The sequence below is a fragment of the Trematomus bernacchii genome, unplaced genomic scaffold, assembly GCF_902827165.1.
Source record: "Trematomus bernacchii unplaced genomic scaffold, fTreBer1.1, whole genome shotgun sequence".
In the NCBI taxonomy this organism is placed as follows: domain Eukaryota; kingdom Metazoa; phylum Chordata; class Actinopteri; order Perciformes; family Nototheniidae; genus Trematomus; species Trematomus bernacchii.
In genome coordinates, this window is record NW_022988082.1 from 1,881,408 (window position 1) to 1,908,766 (window position 27,359).

The window sequence follows — 27,359 nt, forward strand, 5'->3', positions numbered from 1 at the left end:
ATATGATATGCTTTAGGAGCTGTCAGGTGTGTGTGGTTCAGTGTGTGTGTGTGTGCGTAGATGTGGCGGACAGACAGGTCTTAGTTGGTTTGGTGTCCTCTGCTTACTTTTAATACTTGTAAATAAAACTTTTGGCCCGCAATTTCATTTCCTCATTGTAGCAACCAGAGGGGGGGGGGATATATCCAGTCTTTGATAGTGTTACGTTATTATGAGAGTGCTCTCATACTTGTTTGAATCTGAAATTGTATTTATATAAATATATATATATATATATATACCTATATATACGTGTGTATATGTCCGCCTCTGTAGCCTGTTATTGTCTCATTATACCGCACTGTGAATGAATTAAAAGTAAATATAGAAGTCATCATGAACACAGTCCTGTCCATCAGACAGAGGGCAGCTGTGCCTCCTGTCATCATTAATGGACGTCCCTTTAAAATGACCGCTCAGAGGAGAGGATTTCTCACTTCCCCTCCTCGGCTCCTCTGCTCGCATCTCCTGTGGGCGGGACTTAGACACGAGGATAGGAGTCGAGGGGAAATTAGTGAAATGAGAAAGGCCCTCAGTCCCAACAACGCACAGCTGTCAGACACCTCAGTGAGAGGCGAAGTCCCTCCCCTTCCGGTGGACCTCCATGGGACCTTATTTCGGAAAAGTTATCATTGAAGTCAATGGAGAGAGAAAGATTATCTTTCGATCCCGTTTGAATTGTGCCACGAATTACACATATGATGTTTGTCAATTTAAAAGATAATTTTACAAGTCAAAAAAATAAAAATGTGTCGTAAAACTGTGAAGTAACACTTTTTTTGGTGTGAACCGCTCAATGACCTACATCTCCCGTCTCGCACCACACACCAAGACGGCCGTCACGTTGGCACATTTCACTTCTTTCTTTCCGAATGAGGCAAAAAGTATTAAAAGAGGTGAAAATCACTACAAGTCTGGGCATGTTGAGCGCTGTACATACACAAAAGGGGAGTTAGTCGGTTCGTAAGAGCCAGCATGCGGGACCGGGATTCTGGGATTTGTAGTCTTTCTAGTTGCGTATTTTCAGTCTTATATTTAAACAGTTTTACGACAAACTGTGACTTTTTTGACATGGAAATTATTATTTAAGATTGACAAACATCATACGTGTAATTCGTGGCACAATTCAAACGGGATCGAAAGATAATCTTTCTCTCCCCATTGACTTCCATGCATAATTTTTCCGAAATAAGGTCCCATATGGGTCGGAAGTAGATGGGCGCTCCTGGTGTTTGATTGACAGGTGAACATCAGGTGGTGTTGAGTTTTGACTTTAGTCCTCCAGTTAGTGCAGGGTCTGCTGTTCTGCACACCAGTACAGTGAATTAACTAAATAAATATGTAAATGTAAAAATAAATATATACAGGAATAAAGATGTTACGACCTCCTAGCAGATTAGCATACACATAAACATGTGAAGAATAATGTAGGAATACATACAATTGTATTTTGTTTAATTAGAAACTTTTTAGCATGCAGGGATTTATCTCCTGCAGAACAAGGGGACATGGACAAAATAATAAAGACTTTCCAGAAAGTGTGACGTGCTCACGCCACTTCCTCCTGTACCACTTGTTTCCACAAGAAAGTTATAAAAAAAAAGTGTATTTTAGTTTTAGCATTCATAATCTTTGCGTTTGTTTTTATTTTGTATTTATTTAGAATTATGTCCTTTCCATCCCATAGAAATTAAAGTGTCCGTCTCATTGAGACATTGAGCTCAGAATATGTTGATGCAGTCAGCCTCAGCAGCGCCCCCTGCTGTCCACAGAGTACAGAGCAAAGAATGCAGCCGGTGAGAAGGTGAAGTCTTTGACAGCCCATATAGATCAAATATGATCTATATGTATAAAATACTTCATACTTAAGTCCGTGAGTGGTTAATGTAATGCTTGTAAACAAATGCTGCAAATACAAGGTTGAGACATTTACATTTGATTATGTTTCCAAAGTAAGAAAATAAATGTACAATGACAATTGTCTGAGTGAATTATAACATGGCTGAAACATGAACAAATGAACACATATATACACATGACATTTACTGTACACACAGACACACGTTTGATCTGTTCAAGGACAAAGCTTACTCTTATCCCTCATTTACCAGACTTTTAATCCTAAAGTAATAAAGAGGAGTGTGACAGGTCAGTCTGTCCTCAGGAAAGCTGCTCTCATGTGTAGCTTCTGAATGAATCAACAAGGTGGGTACATTCTAGCATTGATATGAGAAAAAGTGACCCTTCAAAAAGCCAGAGGTCTGTAGGGACCCAAAGGTCGCTGGTTCACATCACATGAAAGAAATGGAGTGTGAACGACTAACTGGAGAGGTGCCAGTTCACCTCCTGGGCACTGCCGAGGTGCCCTTGAGCAAGGCAATTCCTTTATTCAATTCAGTCAACTGAAGACTTTTTCAAAGATACATTGACATTTTTGAAAAAAAGTTTAATGTTTCTGACAGACAACTCCAGGTTTGATGCTCTTCATGTTTTAAAAAAAACAAAAACGCAGAAGCTTGAGCTTTCTTCTTCTCTCTTACAGTTGACCATGAAACAGTGTAAACAGGTGTGTGTTAATCCAGGCGCTGGATGAGATTCTCCTCCATCATACAGAAGAGGGCCACGTGGGACAGGTCAGAGATGAAGGCGTCGCAGGCCCGTCGGCTGATGCTCTTACAGCCTCGGAGGTCCAGCAGAGTCAGAGAGGACAGACGCTTCAGGTAGGACAGACAGCCATCCGTCAGCTCGCTACAACCTGGACACACACACACACACACACACACACACACCCAAAACACAGACTGTTGAGGGAAAATAAGCACCACTGCAACAGAGAGATCTTTCTGGCTTCAGGTCAGTTTCGTTAGAGTTGTACTCCCGGTTCATCTTTATTTATAATTGACTCTGACACTATGCACAGCCCTTTGTAATGACCCTATGCGCAGCCCTTTGTAATGACCCTATGCACAGCCCTTTGTAATGACCCTATGCACAGCCCTTTGTAATGACCCTATGCACAGCCCTTTGTAATGACCCTAACCTACATAATGGTGAGCTGTGCATCATAAAAGCAGAATGATGAGATGTTTAGCTCTAACCTGCCAGAGTGAGCTCAGTGAGGTTGTTGCGGCTGTGTGAGCCGGCGGCTGCCAGCAGGCTGATGGAGGAGTCTGTGATGTCCTTACAGTGAGCCAGGTCCAGCCTCTGCAGCTGGGGCATGTGGCGCTGCAGCAGCCGCAGAGTGGACTCACTGACATCCAGCCCCGACAGACGCAGCGTCACCATGTTCCTCAATCTGCTGCGGGACGACTCCAAGCCTGAGGGAAGGAGGAAACGCTCATATGGAGATCACATGCTGCACAGCGCTGTGCTGACCACATCAGGGAGGGGCAGCTCCCTGTGGGAATCACATGGCTGTGTTCAATCGGTGGCGAGGTCAGAAAGAAGACAAAAACTCCCATGACTCAACGCTACTTCACCAAAATCTGTCTTTTGCTTTGATTCAGACCCCTACTGGCAGAAAATGACCTATTGTGCATTTATATGAAATTTAGGAAGAAAAATTCCCCTAGCCAAGTTATTTAATTCATTAACATCTACAGAGGGGACACAGAAAGCTTCCTGACTCAGTTCACTGACGACGAACAGGAAATGACATCAGGGCACTTCAGGAAGACATCAAAACCACCAAAAGCCCTGAGTGTAGATGCTTGGAGGCGGCACTGACCTGGAGGGGTGAGGATCTCTTTAATCTGGGCGTCTTTGAGGCCTTCACACCAGCGCAGGTCCAGCAGCCGCAGGCAGGGCAGCGTGGGGGAGACCAGTGCCGACAGGCAGGACCAGGACAGCCCCGTCACCCTCAGCTCCCTCAGACCTGAACACAGAGGGGGGGTGGTATGAGAAATGTAGGACCAAGGGGATCCGTGTGTGAAAGTGTGTGCGTGTGTGTGTACCTGGGAGCCTGGTGAGCAGACAGTTGAGCTGTCTCTTGGCCAGGGGGGTCCAGGACAGATCCAGAGAGGCGGGCTGGCGTTTGATGATGCCGGCCAGCACCTGGTTGCTGAGCGGGCTGCAGCGGCTCACATCCACGTGGCTCCACAGACGCTTGTCACAGCTCCTGCATGATGGGACATGTACATCAGAGCTCTGCTGTAGTGACACTCAGACATGTTGATGTGGTAGTGGATCGGGGGGGGGGGACATACCACTTGTACCAGGCCTTGCAGACGGTCATGCAGGCTAACAGCTGGGCTCGGTCCAGGTACTGGAACACTGACACCCACACCTCCTTCTCCCCCCCACTCTCGTTGCCCACGTCCTTAAAGGAGGGCAGAGACAGCAGGGAGGGGGGAGACAGGGAGGAGGGCACAGAAGACGCAGCAGCTTCCTCTTCCTCTGAGGAAGTCACAGAGTGATCTCGAGTGCCTCTGTCGCCATGGTTACCTCGCATACGTGGCCTACATGATCCAAATATAAAATGGCATTTGTGTTAATAATGACATGCATAAGAAAGTAGTAAGTTGTCAGAGAGATTACAGAGCATTATGGGAGTTACATAAATAACAGCCTGCCAGAGTGCAAGTGTAGATAAGGCCCCCGAGAGGACGGCCCCTGAGAGGACGGCCACAACATAAGGACCTCCTTTAGTCCTTCAGTGTAGTTTGTCAGCATCTATTCGTTTGGCTAAATAACTCATTGCAGAGCAGTCAAGCCAGAAGAGGGCCAGAGCTGGAGGGGGCATATTCCCTTAAGCTTTTCCCGTGTACTGAAAACATACTGAGCTGGGATCAGTGAACACAGCACTCTACAAACAGAGCTGTGATTACTGTGCTGTGTCTCAAAGGAGGTCTGTGTGGGTTTGCTGGTTTCACTGAGTGCAGTCCTGTTTGTCTCACCTATCAGTGGGTCATTTTCAAAATAACATTTTTATCGAGTCGTGTGCTGAGTCCTACCTTCCTGGTCCTCTCGGGGTGCCACTGTCAGCTGCTGAGTCAGCACTCTTCAGTCGGGAGGGTTTGGACAGAGCCGTCTTCCTCTGGATGAAGCCCTGCTGACCTGCAGCCCCCCCCGCAGCTGTCCTCACACCCATGGCTGCTTCTAGCTTTGGAACTATAGAGCCTGAGCACAAACAACAAGTCAGTACTGTGTACTGTTTACAGTGTAGTGTGTGCAGTGTAGTGTGTGCAGTGTAGTGTGCACAGTGTGTGCAGTGTAGTGTGTGCAGTGTAGTGTGCGCAGTGTGTGCAGTGTAGTGTGTGCCGTGTAGTGTGCGCAGTGTGTGCGGTGTAGTGTGTGCAGTGTAGTGTGCGCAGTGTGGTGTGTGCAGTGTAGTGTGTGCCGTGTAGTGTGCGCAGTGTGTGCAGTGTAGTGTGTGCCGTGTAGTGTGTGCAGTGTGTGCAGTGTAGTGTGTGCAGTGTAGTGTGCGCAGTGTGTGCAGTGTAGTGTGCGCAGTGTGTGCAGTGTAGTGTGCGCAGTGTAGTGTGTGCCGTGTAGTGTGTGCAGTGTGTGCAGTGTAGTGTGTGCAGTGTAGTGTGCGCAATGTGTGCAGTGTAGTGTGCGCCGTGTAGTGTGCGCAGTGTAGTGGTGCACTGTAGTGTAGTGTGTGCAGTGCAGTGTGCGCAGTGTAGTGGTGCACTGTAGTGTAGTGTGTGCAGTGCAGTGTGCGCAGTGTAGTGGTGCACTGTAGTGTAGTGTGTGCCGTGTAGTGTGCGCAGTGTAGTGTGCGCCGTGCAGTGTGCGCAGTGTAGTGGTGCACTGTAGTGTAGTGTATGCAGTGCAGTGTGCGCAGTGTAGTGGTGCACTGTAGTGTAGTGTGTGCCGTGTAGTGTGCGCAGTGTAGTGTGCGCAGTGTAGTGTGCGCCGTGTAGTGTGCGCCGTGTAGTGTGCGCAGTGTAGTGTGTGCCGTGTAGTGTGCGCAGTGTAGTGGTGCACTGTAGTGTGCGCAGTGTAGTGGTGCACTGTAGTGTAGTGTGCGCAGTGTAGTGGTGCACTGTAGTGTAGTGTGCGCCGTGCAGTGTGCGCAGTGTAGTGGTGCACTGTAGTGTAGTGTGCGCAGTGTAGTGGTGCACTGTAGTGTAGTGTGCGCAGTGTAGTGGTGCACTGTAGTGTAGTGTGCGCAGTGTAGTGGTGCACTGTAGTGTAGTGTGTGCCGTGTAGTGTGCGCAGTGTAGTGTGCGCAGTGTAGTGTGCGCCGTGTAGTGTGCGCCGTGTAGTGTGCGCAGTGTAGTGTGTGCCGTGTAGTGTGCGCAGTGTAGTGGTGCACTGTAGTGTGCGCAGTGTAGTGGTGCACTGTAGTGTAGTGTGCGCAGTGTAGTGGTGCACTGTAGTGTAGTGTGCGCCGTGCAGTGTGCGCAGTGTAGTGGTGCACTGTAGTGTAGTGTGCGCAGTGTAGTGGTGCACTGTAGTGTAGTGTGCGCAGTGTAGTGGTGCACTGTAGTGTAGTGTGCGCAGTGTAGTGGTGCACTGTAGTGTAGTGTGCGCCGTGCAGTGTGCGCAGTGTAGTGGTGCACTGTAGTGTAGTGTGCGCAGTGTAGTGGTGCACTGTAGTGTAGTGTGCGCCGTGCAGTGTGCGCAGTGTAGTGCTGCACTGTAGTGTAGTGTAGTGTGTGCAGTGTGTATTCAGTCACCCTGCAGCTGGGGGGGGGGCTCACCTGCATGTCTCTTGGCCCTGTGTGGCCGCTGCAAGGTGACCGTCAGGTAGGAGCCGCTCAGCAGGTCATCGTTCAGATCTGACACCAGAAGCACTGGGGGTTCTGGGTCGGAATCCCAGTGCCCTTCCTCATCCTCCTCCTCCTCTTCATCTTCCAGTGTGTCCATGTCCTCGTCTTCAGGGTCAAAGTCCTGCCCCTCACTGTCCTCGTCTTCATCATCAGTCTGCCGCCTCCTCCTCCGTCGACGGGGCAGTTGTTCTTTGTCTGCATCTTCACTGTCCTCTTCGTCCTCCTCCTCTTCATCATCATCGTCGTCGTCATCATCTGACTCTTCGGACTCTTCTCCTCTTCGCTGCATCCTGGAGCCTCCCCTCAGCCTCACCCCTCGCCCCCTCCTCCCTGCTTCCCTCACGCCCATCCCTCGTTTCAGCTTGAGTGCTGAGGAGGAGCCAGCAGCCAGGTGCCCCCTGCGGGCCGAGCCCCCCCTCAGCAGCCCTCTCCTGCTGGCCCCAAAGCCCCTCCTGGCAGAGTGCCCCCCTCCTCGGGCATGGAGTGCCTTTCTTCTCCGAGAGGCTGCGTAAAGAGGACAAAGTTGATCGGGTCAGAACAACAGACATGTGGAGGACTCAGGTTCTTTGCCGTTTTGTGGGATTAACAGACAAACCTTCATCATCATCATCATCATCACTGGCAGAGTCGTCTCCATCATGGCTGTGTCTCTGTCGGCGGTAAATCTTAGCCATACGGGCGTCCAGCAGCGAGGAAGATTTCCGCTTCTGGAGACGCAGGCAAAAAAAAAAAGGGGGGACGAAGAACAGTCAGAATGGCATAGAAGGGAAATGGTTACATGTTGAAGTGGAGACCCCACAATAAACACTCACCGCTGGAAGGCCTTCCCCTGTGTCTCCTTTAGACTGCTGGAGGAAAAGGAAAACATGTCAATATCAGAAGTTTCTTCAGAGCTGACAGAAAAACAATAACAGAGGTGACAGAAAGCGTCAAATCTCCTTTGTCTTAAAAACAAGGTTATGCTTTTTTGTTTAATTTTTACTTTGTAAATGATATTTTGTCTCTATAAGTCTTTTGTCTGTTTTAGCTGAAAGTAAAAGGCTGATCATTCGTTTGTTGCAGAAGCGGCCATTACCTTCTGATGTTCAATAACTCATTTTGATCATTTCCATCATCACATTTTAATTTCTGTCAGAGTGGAAAAGCTTCTGAAAGTGGTTCATTAAAACACAGAACAAGCCTTCAATTCTATCTATGGCAGAATACTTTGTTTTAATCATTTATTTCCATCTCTTCCTTTCCTCTGCATCTTCCTCCGTCACACCAACTCCACATCGCTTTGACTCCTTAAAACAGCATTGTGGTCAGTCAGGAATGTTTAGGAATTGTTTGCTTAGGAACATGACCGTAGTCAGAGAAGCCACTACTAGAACTGTCAGAATGTCATTCAGTGGGTGACTGCAGTGATGGACAGAGAAGTGAGCAGTCACAGCTTCAGGTCCTCCGGTGCTTCACACTGAGTGAGTGAGTCAGGCAGGGGACCAACAGTGTTCTGTGCTGGCACCGGCAGCCTCACATCTGCAGCTCTGAGTTTCACTGGGCTTTTTCCCACCAACATTTCTGCAGGTCACCCTTGAAAAAGAGATATTTTGATCTCAAGGGGCTTTCACCTGGTTAAATAAAGGCTACAAAGACCCCCGGGCTCTGTCTTTATATTCTTCTCTGGTGAATGCAGATGGGAAAAAAACTAAGGCACGGTGTGTGTGTGTGTGTGTGTGTGTGTGTGTGTGTGTGTGTGTGCATGCATGTGTGAGAAAACCATGCCCTGCTCTACCCCCAAATGAACATTACAACCTTAACACAACTGGATCATCAACATGTACAAAAGTAGTGTGTGGCAGAAGAACGTTTGGAGCACCAGAGCAATGTAGGGCTAGTCTGGTGTCTGTGTGTCCAACCTAAAGAAAATGGTGGTTTAGTCAAACATTGATTGTCTTAACAAACAAACAAACCGGCTGACCATGAGATAAATCATTTAGAAAGTGTTGAGAAGGGAAAACAGCACAAAAGAAAATCTGAGCTGGAGACCGCTCCAAAATGAAAACAGCTAAAAGTCAGAGAGAAGAGGCACTACTCTTATATAAACCGTGGAACAGTAGTATTTCATATGAAATCATTCTCCGTGAGAGGATCATTTATAGGAAAATGTACATCAAAAGTTGTGTCTTTTCTCCTGAAAAGGTGGGATGACAGATGTGTGAGGGTGCACTGGACAGAGGGGTGGATGAACTCAGAGTAGGCGGCACCTCTCACCAGTCTCGAGCTGATTGGCTGAGAAGGCAGAGGGGCCGCCACCAATAGAAGTGAGGAGGAGGAAGAGCAGGAAGGAAGAGGAGGAGGGAAGAACCCACAGCGAATCACCTCCCCATCCTGCTGGGTGCCCACAGGACCCCCTATGGTAGCAGAGGGCCCGGGGCCCAGTCTGAGGACCAGGGGGCCGTGGGGCCGGATGTGCTGCTGGTGGCCTGCAGCCAACGGTTCATCGCTGCCTGATGACTGACGGTGTTTAATTAAATAAAAAGAAAACAGAAAATAATGCAACCGAAAAAAAAAAACACAATGAAAAACAAAAAGAAAGGAGACACACAATACCCGTTAGCTTTGACACACTGCAACCAAGTGTGTGAGACTGTGAACCAAGGGGTCAGAGACTGAGTGCAGGAGAGAGCGCAGGAGTTTGCAGAGACCACGAAGTCTGTGCAGATGTGTGTGTGTGTGTGTGTGTGTGTGTGTGTGGATAAGACATTGTGTACCTCTGGGTCAGTGATTCCTTGGACACACTTTGGACACTCCCAGCAGCTGGGCAGGTCTTTGTTCACCACCCCCTCACCTTGAACCTGCAGATGCACATATTAGAAGTAAATGGATGGATGAAAATAAATCAAATAGGTATTAATAAGCACGACTAAAACCATACTGATATCTAGATGATGACTGTTATTACTGTAATAGGACCTATACTAGCCGTATGTATTCCTTTCTATTAAACACTGCTGCAGCAGGCAAGTACTTTCATAAAGTTGTGGGTCTCACAACTGATAGATGAAAGCTTCCTGTGCAGCTTTGGCCTTTGGTAGTGCTAAAGACATGTGTTGTGAGCCAAAATACATAATGCATTATTTATTTGACTGTACGTGTTGATGGTGTTATATTACGGTAATACCAAAATGAAACAATACTTTTTTTAAATATGATTCTACCTATACAGGAAAATATCTTTAAAAAACAATTATAAAAATAAACATTTGTATTTTGTGTGTGTGCAGGACAGTCAAAAAATGGCATGTCCAAAAAACTGTTGTGTGTGTGTGCATTATACCGTGAGGCAGGCAGGGTGGACTATCTGTGCACAGTTGGAACATTCCATCAGAGTGAGGGAGGGGTCTCCAGTCTCCTCCTGATTGGGCTCTTTGCAGATCTCACACACTGCAGACAGAGGAAGGCCCGGCTGGAGGGGCGAGGGAAAGTTCAAAAAACAGATATATCCAACCTATATTAAAAAAAATAATGAATAAATATATAGGAGTGATTTACAGAGAGACACTGCCGAAGCACACAGGTCTGCTTGAGTTTCCCTGGTCCTCCAAACTTCTTCATGTCTCTGCAGAAGTTACAGTCTCCACACTCGGGTCTCATACAGGCCTCACAGCGCTTACACCTGAGAGGAGGAAAACAGAACAGCAATGACCATCGCTTAATTCCATACTTTCACAAGTATATTAACTAAAAGGCTTAAAAGGCTATCAAAATGGTGTTGGCTTCAAACTACTGGAATAGGATCACTTAATTGTGACTGGTATGCCACAAACTAAACTGCAATCAACTTGCAAGGCTTTATTTGCCTCAGTCACTGAACTCATTTGGCGTAAAAACAACAACATCCAAGCACATATTCATTTGATGTGACGGAACACACACCTGACTCTGCGGCGCCTCAGCACAGACATGGAGGAGGCTGGCTTCTGTGGTCGGGGGGTGATGGGAGTAGAGGCCAGTTTAGGGCGAGGAGGAGGTGGAGGAGGAGGAGGAGGCTGGTACCAGGAGGGCTGGTGGAGAGGAGCAGAACAAAGTTAATGGCAGAGGTAAAGAACAACAAAAAACAACAAAAAAACCAACGATAACAGCCAGGCACTTTTCTGTTGGACAATCAATACGTCTGTTCTTCATAAATACAGAACATCAAATATTCATAAATGGTTTTTTTTCTGATACAACTGTAAATATTGGACTAAACACAGACAAACACCTCATCCAGGTGTTGTTTCATTTAAAACACAGATACATTATTTACAGACATATTTATAACCATTCATCTTAGAGCTTTAGGATACACTAAAAGCATCATTGCTGATGTGCTGTGTCTAAAAACTGAAGGCCGCTTACTCTCTTTGGCCACTTGACGATGGGCTTCCCGGAGTAGGATAGTTTGGGGTTGTCACTGGCGTGTTCCTTCAGCAGAGCCTGCAGCACAGCAGGGGGGGTGGGGGGCACATTAGAGGAAAGCCATCCAAAGGACACCATTAAATATCAGCAAGACCCCCACAGCAGAGTAACTCAAACACAGCAGTCATACCTTGATGTGTGTGATGAGTGCCGGGGCGTTGTGTATGCCTGCGGGGAGACACTTCTTGTTGGAGGGCAGAGCCTCCAGTTTACCCAGCAGGTTCCACATCCCTTCCAGCTCAAGGGGAGTCAGATGAAGTTTAACGTCAAACTCTTCATCACTGCTTCCCTCATCCCTCTCTTCCCCCTCCTCCTTCAGCTGCTCGATGGCTGGATCCGAGCTGGCCGGCTTCTTCAGACCTGACAGAAGGAGTTACACACTATTTACAACCAATTCACACAAACAGGTGTCTCCACACATCTCCCCCATCTGTTTGCATGTGTGCATACCAATGCCCAGCGTGTGCTTCTGGAACTCTGGTGTGAGGTAGGAGGTTTTGGTCAGGCTGAAGACGTAGCGCTCCAACACGTACCAGCACATCTCATAGAAGAAGGGGTAGCGGAACTTCAATGGAACCTGAGGTGGAGGTGAAAGAGGCAACAGGCTTAAACAAGCATTCACTTTCTGTCTTTACACTTTCTGGAGAGGGTTTTCACCTACCCGCGTTCTGTCCTCTATGTTACAGATGTTGAGCTGCGAGGGGATGTTAAAGCTGTGCAGGAAGTTTCCTCCAAACACCATGGTGTCCACAGGGGTGTACACAGCATGAATCCAACCTGAGTATAACACACACATATTTTATTTTACACTCAGAACTGAAATCATTCAGAGTGTGTGTGTGTGTGTGTGTGTGTGTGTGTTAGGAGAGTCAAAGTCGGGCTGGACCCGATAACTTCGTTTTTTCTTCATTGGGTATATTTTTTATACATTTAAATGTTGGGACCCAGACATTTGTGATTGTGTGTTTTTTTTCTTCTTCTCCATCTTACTAAAAGTATTATTGTTATAACAGAAATATGTGTGTTTTGTATCTCTTTTTAACTCTTGTTATGGGGTCATAGCTGTGGGTTAGCATCCTGTGGACCAATCCACACTAACTGTTAAACAGCAGTTAGTATGCCTGTGTTTGGCAGCAGACATTCACTGAACCAAACAGCTTTATGTCGGCCCCACGGAAAGAGATGCACACTTTGTATGATTTACAGATTTTATGTCCTGCGCGAGTAGAATCTGGCTGTACTGAAACAGAGCTGCTCACAGACCACCTCGCACTATCAATACAGCAATTGTTACTAAGTAGAAAACTCGATACGTGTGATTAAAAACAGCTTTGTTAGCTGATTCTGTGTCACTAAACGCAACAGAAATGCACATAAGGCTCAATAAATGTGTGATGGAGAATACAAAGGATGTGTATCTGTTGTGTGAGAAACAGAAGTGACCTCCACCTCCGAAAGAGCTTTGAATATCAAAATAGAAGCTCAACGGGGTAAAAGCTATCTGGGACAGTTTACCTGAGGGGATGATGAAGGTGCAGCCCTGCTTCAGTTCAACCCTCTGGCAGTCAGATGCTCGGTCTCCCAGGAAAATGTCTCCCTGCTTCCCGGACAGCACCCAGTTCTCATAGAGCTCCAGGTTCTGAGGGGTGGGAGGGATCAGCCAGAACACCTGAAACACACAGCCGCAGTTCTAACCACGAGGCCACTTACTGAGGAAGCAGAAGTCATTTCAGACGAGACCCCCCATTCTAGGCGTTCTTTCTGAACATTTCAAACTATTTATCTAACGCCTCGTTTCTAAAAACAAGAACAGCCTTCATGTTTTTAGTTTAAAATCCTCACTTTGATAATCTTGATTTAGAACATTTGAGGCTGTAAGACAGTGGCTGACCCCCCTCTGGCCCCACCTTGCTTCCTCGGAGGATGTGGTACCACACTGAGGTCCCTCCAAAGTCAATGTGAAAGTCAGTGTAGCAGCCCTCCACACTCATGAGACAGTATCTGCAGAGACACACACACATCAGCAATAAAGAAATATGATACATAACTGGTTTGATTTTGTAGTCATTTGTCCTGTGTAGTTTATGATGCTCTGTGCAAAGTGGACCTGGTAGGCTTACTTCTGGACCTTGGGGTACTGCATGTCAGTGATAGAGTTGGTTGAGTCTCTCTGTCTCTCCTTCAGGTGACGGGGCCACATGTTGTCCACCCAGTCTATCAAATCTACCTGCACACACAAACACAGGACAGACAGATGGTAACATTTCTCTGACATAACAGACAAATCAAACTTACTAATATTTACAAATTACAAGTATTTTACTCACTCACTCACTTTCAATATCACTTAGTGATTTTTAATGTTTATCTCTATTTACTGGCTTTCACATCTTTGCCTAGCTTTGGAAATGCCCTTATTAAGAATATGTGTTACAATGTTGTTAGTTACACTCTATGTGCACTAACAGTACGACCTTCAACTCCTGTTAAACTGAGAGCTTCCTGATACTGCCTCTCTTACTGCCAGAATGCTCCTTTCATTATCGCCAAGCTTGAGCCCCCCCTTTCTCCTCTCTCTGAATAAATATACAACGCAGCGTCTTTCACTCTGCAGACAGTTTGCTCTCTGTATGACTGACTGTCATATTTCCTTTCTTGCAAGAAAGTTCAAAGACAGCTGAATGTTTGATTCTTTATCCATATTTGATCAGTACAAAGGTGTGCAGAATACACACATATGGTAAGTGTATGAACATACCGTGGTGGGTCTCCTGACCAGGTTCTCCAGCTTTGTGTGGCTGAACTCCAGGCTGATGACATTATAGAGCTTCTCTCTCTGAGACGGGGGGGTCTCGTAGTAGCGTGTCCACTGGGCCATCGACATCTCCGTCCCTTTCTGAGTGCTCACGTCCATCACATCAATCATACGTCTGCTCCCTGAGAGGGATTTAGGGCAATGGTTATTCCCAGCATGCCAAATAAATCATGTCAAACAGCAACTGATGGAACACATTTGAAGTCATGGTTTTTAATAAATACTTTGATGCAAGAACGATGTAAAAAATATTGTATTTGTATTTTGTAAAAAGCAGAGGGCATTATATCCAAAACCTTGTTTGAAACCTTTTGTACATCAAGAGGTGGCCACTGGTTTGTTTCCACTGGAATTACAGGCAGTTTAGCAAAGTTAGTACCTTATTTAAAAAACTAATAGGCGCTTTCACACCGCAGTACTTTCCCCACAAAGGTTCATCAGAACTTAGTTCACGGCGTATACGGCCACCCGGAGTCCCCGGCCGGAAGTCCCCGGAGTTGGGGACTGGCTTCAGTAGAAGCTGCTGGGACTCCCAGCAGCTTCTACTGAAGCCTTCCGAGTAAATCGCCAGAACGCCGACACCTCCTCATCTCCACCGCTCACATGTTTTCTTTTGTGTTGCCATAAGTTAGTCTCTCTGCATTTCTGCGCTGGGCTAATGCTAATGCTAATAAGAGGATAATAAAATGGCGGCTTCACAAAACTTTTTGGGAGCTTTTTGGTTTGCAATCCCCCCAGCCAATCAGACATAGGAACCTTTTTCTCCCACGAAAGTCCCTGCTCTCTAGCAGGGACGGAAAACTGACGGAAAAGGGGGCAAAAAGGTTCTCATGAACTCATTTTAGTTCCGGCTCTTTTTGGTGTGAACGCGACATTTCGGAACTATATCGGAACTAAAGTGGGAAAAGTACTGCGGTGTGAACGCGCCTATTGTGTGCCATTTATCTAGCCTCACAGGCAAGTGAACTAAGTGAATTGTTCATTTTGTGACTGACTGATGAACAGGTGTTTAGTTCAACCCTAAAAAAATATATCCAGGTTCTCGAATGTGATGATCCACTTATTTCCGTGTCAATGTAAATGTAACACTTCATAGTTTGGGATATATTCAAGGTTAGTCAGAGAAAATAAATCATAGTCATTTGAATCATTTGAAATCTCTCATAGATTCATTAGATTCATTACATTAATAGAATAATTCTCATCATTCAGTCAGTGCATTACTGAAATTACAATCTAACACTCACATGGAAGTTATTATTCAATGACTAAACTCAATACATGTAGTAGTATCTTGTAAAGTAAGAAAAGGGTATTAATGAAGTCTTACCAACAAACATCTTGACATCATTGACACTGAAGTCCGGATCAGGCATCCTACAGAACAAAAAGAGTTTACTCAACAGGTCTCATGTCTCTCCTCAATAGACAAGAACAAACAAGCAAGTTATAAAAAAGATGAAGTAAAGTAAAGAGGAAGACCTACTTGATTCCCAGTCCATCAGGCTTCTCAAAGAGGATTGGGTCCCTCAGGCCCTCTCTCTGGACGAACTCGTATGTCAAGTCTAAGGAATACAAAAAAACAAAGTGTGACTGAGAAATGTTCCAATGTTTGCTCTCTATTATTAATTTTGGGCTGTTTTTTGTTCATGGAGGCCGAATTATTGTAGCATTGTCCAAAGATTGTATATAATATTGTATCACAAGGAAACATGTAGTTAACACTGCTACTGGTGTCGTCACGTAACTGTTTGTATCTGTTCGGTTAGGCCAGATATTACATGAGACAGTTCAAATACTTTCGCTGGAAAAGATTTAGCAATTGCTTTTGCACCTGGGTAGCTGTTCTGAAGAAGGACAAACCCCAACTAACCAAATAGGAGGAATAACTCTAGTCACATTACCGACATTTGCTAAATATAGTCTATTATGTCACTGTTTTGCCTTTTGGAATAAAGATGAATAAGTACTGCAGGAAAAGTAAAGTGTTTTTGGTACACTTCAAAGATCTGTGTGGCTTCTTGTGTCGTCGTACCTTTTCCCTCCATGCGCAGAACCCGGTCGGAGCCGAACCTCTCACTGTGAACCTTGTCCTCCAGGTCAAACATCCTTCTTCCATCAATCTCCTCATCTGAGATGCCATCGTCATGGTAACGTCGCCGGGTGCCGGCCCGCTAGGGAGATGGAGGGAAGGGTGAAAATATAATAATCGGCATTGCTGACAGAGCAGACTTTTTTTTGGGTTGTCTTTAACACGGGCCTGAACGGGATCAGATTAAACCTATAACAACACATTTGTCTATGTTTAGTCGGTAAAATAATATCACAGTATTACACTCTTAATAGAAATAAATCTGTTACCATGACCACAGTTTAAATTTAAAAAACAGGTTTATAAGCCCCATATAAACCATGTTTTATGGAACTAAAACATGTAAGAACATGTAATCAGCATGTTAAATGAACCACAAATTGAAAAATAACATTGCTTATTATATATTAAGCAGTGAGCTTTTAAATGATGTTCTATGATTATTAACCCTTAATGTAGGAGGTCAAAGGCACAGTCATACTGTTTTCCAATAACGTAGATAAGCACATTTATACAGTAGGATAACTGTCAACTTTCCTACAAAAGGTATCCTGCAATACCTGTATACCCTCATATATTCAAACACATGCTCTCTTTGAGGGGGGGCAATTATACAGGGATAATTCCCCCCTGGATTATACAATCGCCCCCACCTCTTGACTTGCTTCTGGATTCAACAACACAATAATCTGAGGTTTGCAGTGTTCTCTTAGTACACATCTGTATGTGTCCTAAGAGCCGCTTTCATACCAAGTACTTTCAATTACCACCATGCAATCAGATATCAGGTCAACAATACAAAATATTTAACATGTTAGGTTACCCTTTATTATTTATTGCCTTTTTTAACTGCTATGTCACTTTTGCTGTAAAGCGGTAAATGTTCCCACCGCAGGACTTAAAGGAATTATGATTATGATACATGCACGCCGTAGTTATTTTAACTCAGTTGACAAAATAATTATATATTTAATTATTATAATTTTTTTTAATCAGCTCACAACTTCTTCACAAGAGACACAACCCAGTCTCTGTGTGTTTGTGGACGTTGGCTGGTCTGACCTACTCAGAGAACATGTTTCTCTCAGATCAGATCGGGCTCTCCCTACCATCCTCTGTCTTTTCAACTCTTCCTACACTTGCTTTATCAGCATAGTGTGAACTTGTCTGAGAAGGACTGGAATGTAACGGATGTTTATTTACATAGAAACATCACACACATCGTTTTTTTCACACGACAACAAACAATTTATGAGGTTCGATTAAATAAGTATTTGTTTTCTTAATATAATTTCCTCCAGGGAAATAATATAGGAGTAGATTTGACATTTAAAAAAAAACATGTCCTTGTAATCTCTGGTGGACACCATAAAGAATGGTGACACCATCAAAACACGCCTTTAAAGTTAATATCATTTTCACATTTCTTGTCTTTTGATGGGCCAAAAAATACACACATCTGCAATGAGCAAATGTTCTATTTTTTCAGTAGGGCTCTGAAAAGATTATTTACACGTTACAATTCCTCCCCATCTTTGATACGTTATTCATCTAATAATTAATCAAAAGATATTTCACTTTCACATTCTTACTCCACCTGGACACATCTATGCATATCCTCTGAGTTTTTTTCTGAATCAATTCTTAAAAACATGATAGACCTATACACACACCCAATGGGAGCCATTTGTAAAGTTTGTTTATGTCCATCTGTGTAGCCACACAAACTAAGTGGCATTGTGGGGTTTAAAACACCAAACACTCTGGAAGGAACTTTTTTTAAGCAGCCAAAAGTGGTGGCATGTTATTACATTTACTCAAGTACTGTAGGCTACTTAAGTATAACATTTGGGTACTTGTACTTTACTTCAATATTTCCTTTGTCCTGTTACTTCTACTCTAGTAGTACATGTATATGATATACATGTAGCCTACAACTTATGTTCTCAGTACTATCTAAAATGTGCTCCATAGTGACGAATTACAAAATTGAAAATGTTATTACATGTATATGTATTTTATAATAATAAAAACATTAGAAATGACTTCTTTTTAATAATAATACAAGACTTTAAAAACAGCCATTCTGCAAAATGAATATTATTTTGATACTTGAGTACATAGCTGATAATACTTCTGTACTTTAACTTAAGTCACATTTTGAGCTCAGGACTTCTACAGGAGTATGTTTCAAATGTGGTATTAGTACTTTTACGTAGAGTATCTGAGTAGTAATACTATACAGTAAATAAAAAGTGTAAACAAAAGCACACATCCCCCATACTGAACATTCATTTATAAATCCAACGTGGCCATATCCAATTGAACTTACCAGCCTTTTGCTGCACCTTGGCTTGGATTCATCCATTATCAGTGGATAGCTGCTCTGTCCTAACAAACGCGAAGCTAAGGCAGAGCCATCGGAGGAGCCGAGCGGACTCAAGCTTCCCGCCGTGCCGCGCGGCTCCATGGGAGAGAAAGCAAGCAGCTGGACAGCATGTGTTCACAACAATGGTCAGCCAACTTAGCTTAAGTAACAAACAAAGTGAATAACTTGTGATTATTCTACTTGTTGAGATGATAATAAGCTATTTAGTTGTCTTAGAAGAGCCTTCAAATTCCTCTAACGGTGACGTTAATCGCAGCTTGTCTAACGTTTACGTTTCCCCACACTAAAACAATTCCGGCTGGATATGGGAAGCATTACGCAGCCCGGCTAATTTAAAGAGGCACATTTCAGTAGCGTCCCAGCACTGAATGGAAAGGATCATTGACATAAAATGTTCTTTATCATAAAATCAAGTTAGTCTGAATACTCGAGCTTTGTTCCTTGCCTTCACAATTCCAAGTCGTGTCCAGCTAATGTAAGTCCTGCTGATGTCGACAGCAAATTCAACATGGCCTGAAGTCGTATTAAAATAGTAACATATACATCGTTCTAATGCATTGAGACAAAAAGGGGCATACGTGATTGCAGCTGTTATTACTAGTATGTTATAAAGTTAATACGGTTTCCGAACCGGCGCCATTTTCTCTCCCATCACAAAACATCAACACATCCCGCCCACAACCGTACATTGGACCAATCACAGATATTCCGCCGACGCATTCATTGGACCACAGCAGTTCCATCAACATGAAATAGTTGTAAACGGTGATTGGCCAAATATAACCAATAGACGTGTGAAGGGGCTGGGAAGCCACCAATAACAGTGCAACTCTTAAACGACCACATACTTCATTGGCTTTATATATCCCAATAAAGTCAATAGGCTTGTTTGAGATGAGCTGCGGCTCGCCCTGAAAGTAGACTAGAATAGCCGATTGCAGCCGGGGGAGGTCTCAAAAAGCTCGCCTGAAGTCGGACAGCTTCTTCTTCTTCTCTCGGTTTTTGGCGGATTGCAAACAACTTTAAGGTGCATACCGCCACCTACTGTACAAGAGTGTGTATCACCACATCATCCTATCACCACTTGTGGAATTATACCACGTACTTTGTTTTAAATTCTTCCAATCAATCCTGTTTCACTCAAATACTTAAAGTGGACCTATCATGCTATATTGGAAAAATATATTGTAGGGCCATACCTATATAAAACATGTCTGTGAAGTTTTTTTTTCAAAATACAAAACAGATCACCCATTGTAGCCATGCCTCATATTGCTCAAACCCCTCTTTTGAAGCCCTGTTAGAGAAACGCAGATTTTGGGTCCTTAGCTTGAAATAAATAAATAAGAGAAGGCGGAGCTAATGCCTGATCAGAATTCTACTGGAGATAAAGTTAAATTCAGTTGTGATATTTCGCCATCCTGTTTAAACCACGTCAAGGATTATTTCTGAAATAGTATGGAGCTCAAATGCTTTTTCTCTTGTAGGTTTATCACAAGGTGAGTTCCTTTTTTTATTTCCTGCTTTTTAAACTCATGTGCTCTTCAATACAGGTTAGCTCTGAGTGTTAGCGAGGCTTGCTAATGTAAACAAAGACGTCCAAAACACGTCAGGCATTGTTTCTGATAGCAAATTTCTGTGGGTCCGCCGCCGATTTGACGTCAGATCGGATGGAATCTGTATCCGCTCGTTGTACACCCGTTTTAAAAAGATTTGGGTACGGAGGAAAAGAGAGAGGGTTTTATTTTCTGACGCTGCGTGAGTTCCCCGACGCACCGGGGACACATATTTATGTATAAAAAGACATCACAAAGTGCATTTTGCATGATAGGTCCCCTTTAAGAATGGCCTTTCTGGTAGCTCTTACCCCCTCACCTTCTGTTCCCAGTATCCCCATCAGGCTCCACTCCCTTCCTGCCTCTCTGACCATGTCTCTTAGTTTTCCCTCTCTGTTTTGTACATGTTGCAGTGTCACATGATGTGTTCCACATTTTCTTTCACTCCACACCCCCTGCATTCTTCAACTTCGCTTTTTACCATTATAAACATCGTGCCGTTTAATCCTGTATGATCCAGTCTGAGTCTAGTGATGATGATCTCCTCCCGTCTGTTCCTTTCTGTATAGATCTTTGTTATGACTGATTTCTGTAACTTGTGGTATCTCCTCCCTTTCTGATCTTCCTCCCACCTTTTCTGCCATATTTCCATACCCTTCTTCTTAATTATTGCTTTTCCTTCTCCTTTTCCAAGTGAAACTGGTATTGCTATTTCCTTCTGTAATGCATCTTTTGCTAACTTATCAGCATGCTCATTCCCTTGAACCCCCTCATGTGCAGGCACCCAGCATAACTGCACATCTATTCCCCTTCTCTGAAGTCTCAATAAGCAATGGTTAAGTTCAATGATTAAATCTTCTCTAATAGTTATTGTCGACTGTATGCTTTTCAAAGCAGATAGTGAGTCTGTGCATATCACCACCCTATCAGGTCTGACCTCTTCAACCCATTGTAGCCCAATAATTGCTGCTAGTATTTATGCTGTATAAACTGATAAGTTATGTGACACTCGTTTTGAGATTGATATTTTGAATTCTGGTATATACACGCCTATCCCCACGCATTCTTGCTTCTTAGATCCATCTGTATACGTTTTGAGGCAATTGTAATACTTTTCGTTCAGGTACATACTCGTTTTAATTCCCACTTCATTTATTTGCCACTCTTTTTTCCTTTATATGATACTCACATCTATGTTAGCTTCTGGGGAAAGCCATGGGGGAACACAGCTAAATGGGGTTGCTTTGGCAAACGTGATGGTCTCCACTCCATATGCCCTCATTCTCTCCTTACTTGTCCAGCCAAACCCACGCCCCTGGAACTTTGCATATTCCCAGCAATCCTGTAGTATTCTGTTTGTGATATTTTCCTCTCCACTTCCTTGTAGTCTGACCCAGTATGACAGAGCAAGTTTCTCTCTTCTGATCTCCAGAGGTGTCTCCAGAGTCGGCTTGACTCGGTTTGCATTCATAAAGAATGCACAAATGTGTTTAATCGTTAATGTCAGATATGTACCAAGTAAATACATTTGTTCCTGCTCTAGATTAGATTCAACTTTATTGTTATTGCACAGATTACAGGTACAGAGTAATTTACCCCTTTTAGAAGTGAAGTTATGGTCATTTGTTCTGGGAATGTCATTTTCGAGCCTGAGACCTGGAAAACAGGCTTGGGGCTTAACAGGTTAAGCCCCGCCCCCCGATCTCCCACTCTCGGCTCACTAGAATGAATGGAGAGAGAAAATAAATCTAGATTCGGCTTTTAGTGCATTTTACAACTTTAAGGACCGAATGATTCTAATAAGGGCTATAATATAGTTCATACTGGGTAGTTTATTTAGTTAAAAAAAAAAATTCCACCGATTTACAGACGTCTCTTTCCCCATGTTAGTCAATGGGAAGAAGTTGTTTTGGGCCGGGTGACGTCACTGACTGATACGGAAATTGCAGTACCGCCGTTTGGACACAACAAATATTGGCAGAGGCCGTTTCTCAATAAAGGCTTCTCAATTCTCTAATTTCCCCTCCTCGACTCCTCAGTCCTCCGGTAGTGACCCGGAAATGGATTTCAGCGTGCCATGTTGAAGGACATCTAATTTCTCTAAATGCACATCGAGGACTGAGCATCGAGCATCGAGGAGGCTCTCTGGAGGAGCTATAACCGAGGAGACACTGATGGTTCCTCCACGGCTTCTCCGCGGATGCATTTCCGGGAACGGTGGAGGCGTGACGCACGGCCGGACTTATCTCAGCCAATGACAGCTCTGCATGCATCCCCTGGATATTATTTTAGTAACTGCTTTCATCGTGACGCAATGTTTACAGTGAGAACAGCTGTGAGGTCCGTGCAGAAAGCAGAGCAGTGTGTATAATATATATCACTCAGTATAACAGGCCTACATTACTCTCTGTATTTGTTTGCTGTAGTTTAGTAGATATCTACAAACAAAGAGTCCATATTTTTCTAAGACCATTTAGTGCTTCACATAATAAAATACACAACGGCTGTAGCCTGATTATATTATATGCTTTAGGAGCTGTAGGTGCGTGTTGTACAGTGTGTAGGTGCGTGTGTGGTACAGTGTGTAGGTGCATGTGTGGTACAGTGCGTAGATGCGACGGACAGACGGGTCTCAGTTGGTTTGGTGTCCTATGCTTACTTTTAATACTTGTAAATACAACTTTTAGTCCGTCATTTCAATTCCCCATTTCAGCGACCAGAGAGAGGGGGGGGGGATATATCCAGTCTCTGATTGTGTTACGTTATTATGAGAGTGCTCTCATACTTGTTTGATTCTGAAAATGTATATTTATATAAATATGTGTTTGTGTATATGTCCGCATCTGTAGCCTGTTATTGTCTCATTATACCGCACTGTGAATTAATTAAAAGTAAATATACAAGTCGTCATGAACACATCTGTCCATCAGACAGAGGGTGTTTCTCAATCGCGAGTACACTTGCTTGGTAGCACATGTCTGCCGAGCATCTTGCTTCAGAAGCGAGTCAAGAATACTTCCTGGCATTCGGAAAACAAAGTGTGGAACACGCTAGCAAGTGTGCAGGTGTGCGTCATATGAGAGGCCCCACCTTACATCTTCCGCCACAGATTTGGGGAAATTGGTCCGTGCGCAAAGCATTGTGGGGATTTTAAGACCGCGGAGTCTACTCATGTGCAGCCTCGATATTTCTCCGAACGGAGTACGCCGGGCTCGGTAGATTTCCAAGTATGCTGGAGATTGGAACAGTACTTCGGCGGCACTCAATGACGTAGTATGCTTGAAATAGTGGCTCTGAAGCAGCTTTACTCGCGATTGAGAAACACCCAGTGTGCTGCTGTGCCTCCTGTCATCATTAATGGACGTCTCTTTGAAATGACCGCTCAGAGGAGAGGAGTTCTCACTTCTCTAACCGCCTGCTGCTTCCACTCCTCTCTCCTCGGTTCCCCTCCTCGACTCCTCCGCTCGCATCTCCTGTGGGCGGGACTAAGTCACGAGGATAGGAGTCGAGGAGGGGAAATTAGAGAATTGAGAAGCCTACTACGTCATCGAGTGGCGCCGAATGCTAGGCATTTAACATGCATTTAAACAGTCCTTCGGTGTCACTCGATGACGTAGTATACTTGAAATAGTGGCTCTGCAGCAGGTTTACTCGACATTGAGAAACGGCCACAGAGTCCGGCGCACTTCCTGGGGGCTTGGTCGTTTCCCATCAAGCATTTCGCTTCTGCAGCTCGTGGAGAGAAACTGCTCCGCCTCGCTCTCAAGGCTGCCGAGAAGGGTCTAGCTGCGGCCGCGGCCAGTACACGACACTACACGACACGCCCACTACACGACACGCCCACCTGACACGACACTACGGTGGCTGAGAGACATTACCATACATGGCAGATTAAAAGCGAATTGACGACACTGACGCTGATGCAAGGATATTTAAAGAGACATGAGGTTCAGAGAACAGACAAACAATATGGCGCACCGAGTACAGGTAATTAACGTATTGTGGTTTTAGATATAATTACATACTATTTAGGTTCTCGTTTGTTTGTCGATGTGGCTGTTTAGCGCAGTGTAATTGTGTTTATTTAGCTAATTTGTATTTTAAATATTAAATGTAAAGGAATGGAATACATATAAATATATATATATATATATATATATATATATATATCTTAGCTCTTAGCTTGACATGCTCGACGTTCAGTTAGCATATATGCTAACTGAACATGCTCGTTCAGTTAGCATGTCAAGCTAAGAGCTAAGATATATGTATATATTTTAGCTTGACAGATGGAACAATGCATGTACTCGCATTTTTACAAGAATCTGATTTTAAATATTCATTGAAGGTGTCTTTCACATTTGAATGTTTTAAAAAAAACATGTATTAGCTGCTATACTGACATGCACATATGTATAATTATATTATTATTTTAAGTGTGGTTTAAAGTTAAATGATATATAGTTATTGGGTAGAGCCAAGTAACCCAGGTGGATGCAATCAGGCCTCTGTTTTTAGATGGGGTTTGTGGCCATGCTGTAGGCCTGACATTTAAACCATAGACCGTATATATAAAGATTTAAACTAGCTGAAGGGCTTTCTGTTCGAACCACAGTGACATCTAGAGGTTGTTTTGTGCATAACATGTCAACCAAAAAGGTAGAGCTGGCTGAATCAGATGGAGTTAAACTTTTTTTTTTTTCAACAAGATATCAAGACACAAAATGTGCTCTACCAAATGGTGGCGCTGGCAGTTAAAGGGTTACCTTCTGAAAGTGAGGAAGTATGACCAGCTTTGTCCCATAGGATTATACAGGCCAGTCCATTGCTGCTTGTTTAAGGAGTTAACTATTTCCAATATTAAAGTCACTGAAATTGTATTCTATTTTATTCACCTATAGACAAACAACACAACACTCCGTGATGGAGCACGCCCAGAGCTCAACAAATTGGACTCGGACACAATGAAACACTGGCTTGCTTGTATCAAATCAATACAATTCCCACATGCCCTACCCCGGAACCTGCGGTCTTCAGACTCTGGCCCCCCGCACCAACCTGCGATCCTTCGGGGACAGAGCCTTCAGTATGGCAGCCCCCACTCTCTGGAACGCTCTCCGTGCGGAGATCTGCAACATCCCCACGCTTGACGCCTTCAAAAGGGCCCTCAAGTCTGCCAAGGTCTTTGGCCCCAAATCTATTTGTGTTGTCTGTCTAACTGTTCGTCTAACTGCCTTTTGTTATGTTTGTTTCTACTCCTGTTCTTTTTAAAGCGACCTTGGGTCTCATGAAAGGCGCTATATAAATCCAAGTTATTATTAATACATCATTGGAACGGTAAGAATCTCAGCTACAACACTGACTAAAGCCTTCCCATCTCCAGTATGCCTACATGACAAGCATTTTTATAATATACAGTAAACATATCTTTGACTTATTAGAGAAGAGACAATCATCAAGCCAGATACCAAGGTATTTACAACAGGCAACCACTTCAATTACTTTTCCTTTATGTTATTGTTATTTGGTTTTTATTAGTGCTTTTGTCGTTTTGAAGGAAATTAAAATACTGTATTGAGTTGGTTTCTTCTGTTTTGGAAGCCTTGTATATCTTTTTGGTCTTGTTAGAAATACCCCATGGTAAAACAGTGTTCTAGCAGCAGTTAAAGAAGCTTAGTTTGCTGTCTTAGACTGCCAGTTGTATTAAGATGGTTTGTTCACAATTTACACATAAAACCTAAATGTTCATCTGTTTATTGTTCTTCTTCCTTTATATTCAAAGCATGTTGATTGTCTATTGGCTATATCTTGACATTATGTTAATTTGATCATACTTGCCATACATTTATTTTAATTTATGCGATTCCTTCAAAGGTTTTGTAATAGACCCCTAGTACTTTTAATTTATAAAGTAATAATAATACATGTGAATGATTGAGCTCATTAGTGGCCTGACTGGCCCTCCTAATTTGTTCCTTAATGACCCCATGATGTGATAATGTATATCTTAAAACCTTTAACAACTATATTTAGATGTTCACAAATATCTACATTTATGTATAAAATACATGTGTAGCAGTTAGACAAACATAATCAATAGATCATCTCATTAATACCTATTTTATATATTAAAAAAAAGTTGACTAAACCACCGTTTGTTGACAAAATGATTTGGGTTGAAAGTTATACTGTTGTGTCTCAAACGGATAGACTAGGTTATTAATTTATTTGCCTAATAGTTGCTTAAAATGCTACAATAACATTTGCAATTCGTTTTTAATCTGCCATGTACGATCTCAATAATAATAAGTGTCGTCAATTCGCTTTTAATCTGCCATGTACGGTAATGTCTCTCAGCCACCGTAGTGTCGTGTCAGGTGGGCGTGTCGTGTAGTGGGCGTGTCGTGTAGTGTCGTGTACTGTCCGTGGCCGCAGCTAGACCATATTGAGGCTGCCGGCGTCTTTGTCCCGCGAGATTTCAACGTCTCATGTAGTCGAGCCTCCAGAGCAAGTCGGACAAAATGACTAACCATCATGCAACGCACTAGCAAGACGGCGGTCTCAATTGCGCAGGTCTGCGTCGGTCTCGCTCATCTCAAACAAGCCTAATAACTGGACAAATGCGCAATCAGTCAAGAGAAGAACCAATCAAGCTATGATATAACGCCAGGCCACCGCCCCATTACCCAATATAACGAGTCATCGCCAAATAATCAAAATTAGCTAAAAAATAATGCGCTTTACAATGCTTACCCCCATATTCTTTCAGGTCCGTCCACCTATAAACGCCTCTGTTAATCCGAGATGTGTGACGTCTTCTGTGGCTGCTGTTTTAACTCCCAAAGACTCACATCGGAGGGGGACACGTTTTGTAGCATTCACATCAACAAGGAAGTGCTTGCAGGTCCATAAATGGAAGTGTACGTCACACAACGTGTTGGCAATTGGCTGAAAAATGTTGCAAAGCTCTCGTGATTGGTGGAAGTGACTTGTCTTTCAAACACATCGAGCTTGAATACGGCGAGCGAGAGGAACATTCCCAACTGTGATGCGCAGTACAAATGAAACAAAATGTAAATAATCACATAAACAAATTAAATAAGAGGTCCATTTATTTTTGTCAACAGTGGATGAAAACTACAAAATCAAATAAAAGACACATTTCCATAATAAATGTCTACAGAGTGTAATAATTTACGCAGGAAAGGGAGGACACACAAAAGCACACAATAATCCATGTCACCCAAATTGATAATTAGGGAAACATAATAATAACTGAACCATGGTCGACTATTACTCTTGAATA

At 43.7% G+C, this 27,359-nt stretch overlaps 1 protein-coding gene across 4 annotated transcripts; it reads right to left on the reverse strand.

The window, feature by feature from the left end:
- Positions 1–1,477: 1,477 nt before the first annotated feature.
- kdm2aa (lysine (K)-specific demethylase 2Aa) lies at positions 1,478–26,938 on the reverse strand. Of its 4 annotated transcripts, none has more exons than XM_034120907.1 (25): positions 26,807–26,938; positions 16,052–16,190; positions 15,503–15,581; positions 15,347–15,393; positions 13,960–14,138; positions 13,322–13,428; positions 13,109–13,202; positions 12,717–12,870; positions 11,863–11,978; positions 11,652–11,778; positions 11,332–11,561; positions 11,142–11,219; positions 10,677–10,804; positions 10,293–10,416; positions 10,078–10,206; positions 9,512–9,595; positions 7,571–7,606; positions 7,354–7,465; positions 6,690–7,262; positions 4,992–5,157; positions 4,245–4,496; positions 3,993–4,156; positions 3,767–3,913; positions 3,138–3,356; positions 1,478–2,794 (listed from the first exon to the last, which is right to left on the reverse strand). In XM_034120907.1, exons 1-25 carry the CDS (start codon positions 26,810–26,812, stop codon positions 2,613–2,615), a joined length of 3,672 nt encoding a protein of 1,223 aa, XP_033976798.1. In that variant the 5' UTR covers positions 26,813–26,938; the 3' UTR covers positions 1,478–2,612. The 4 variants fall into 4 exon arrangements, with proteins under 4 accessions (XP_033976798.1, XP_033976797.1, XP_033976796.1 ...); XM_034120906.1 differs by lacking the exon at positions 26,807–26,938 and adding an exon at positions 21,650–21,704; XM_034120905.1 differs by lacking the exon at positions 26,807–26,938 and adding an exon at positions 18,441–19,373 and having other exon boundaries at positions 7,571–7,603.
- Between the last annotated feature and the right edge of the window lie 421 nt (positions 26,939–27,359).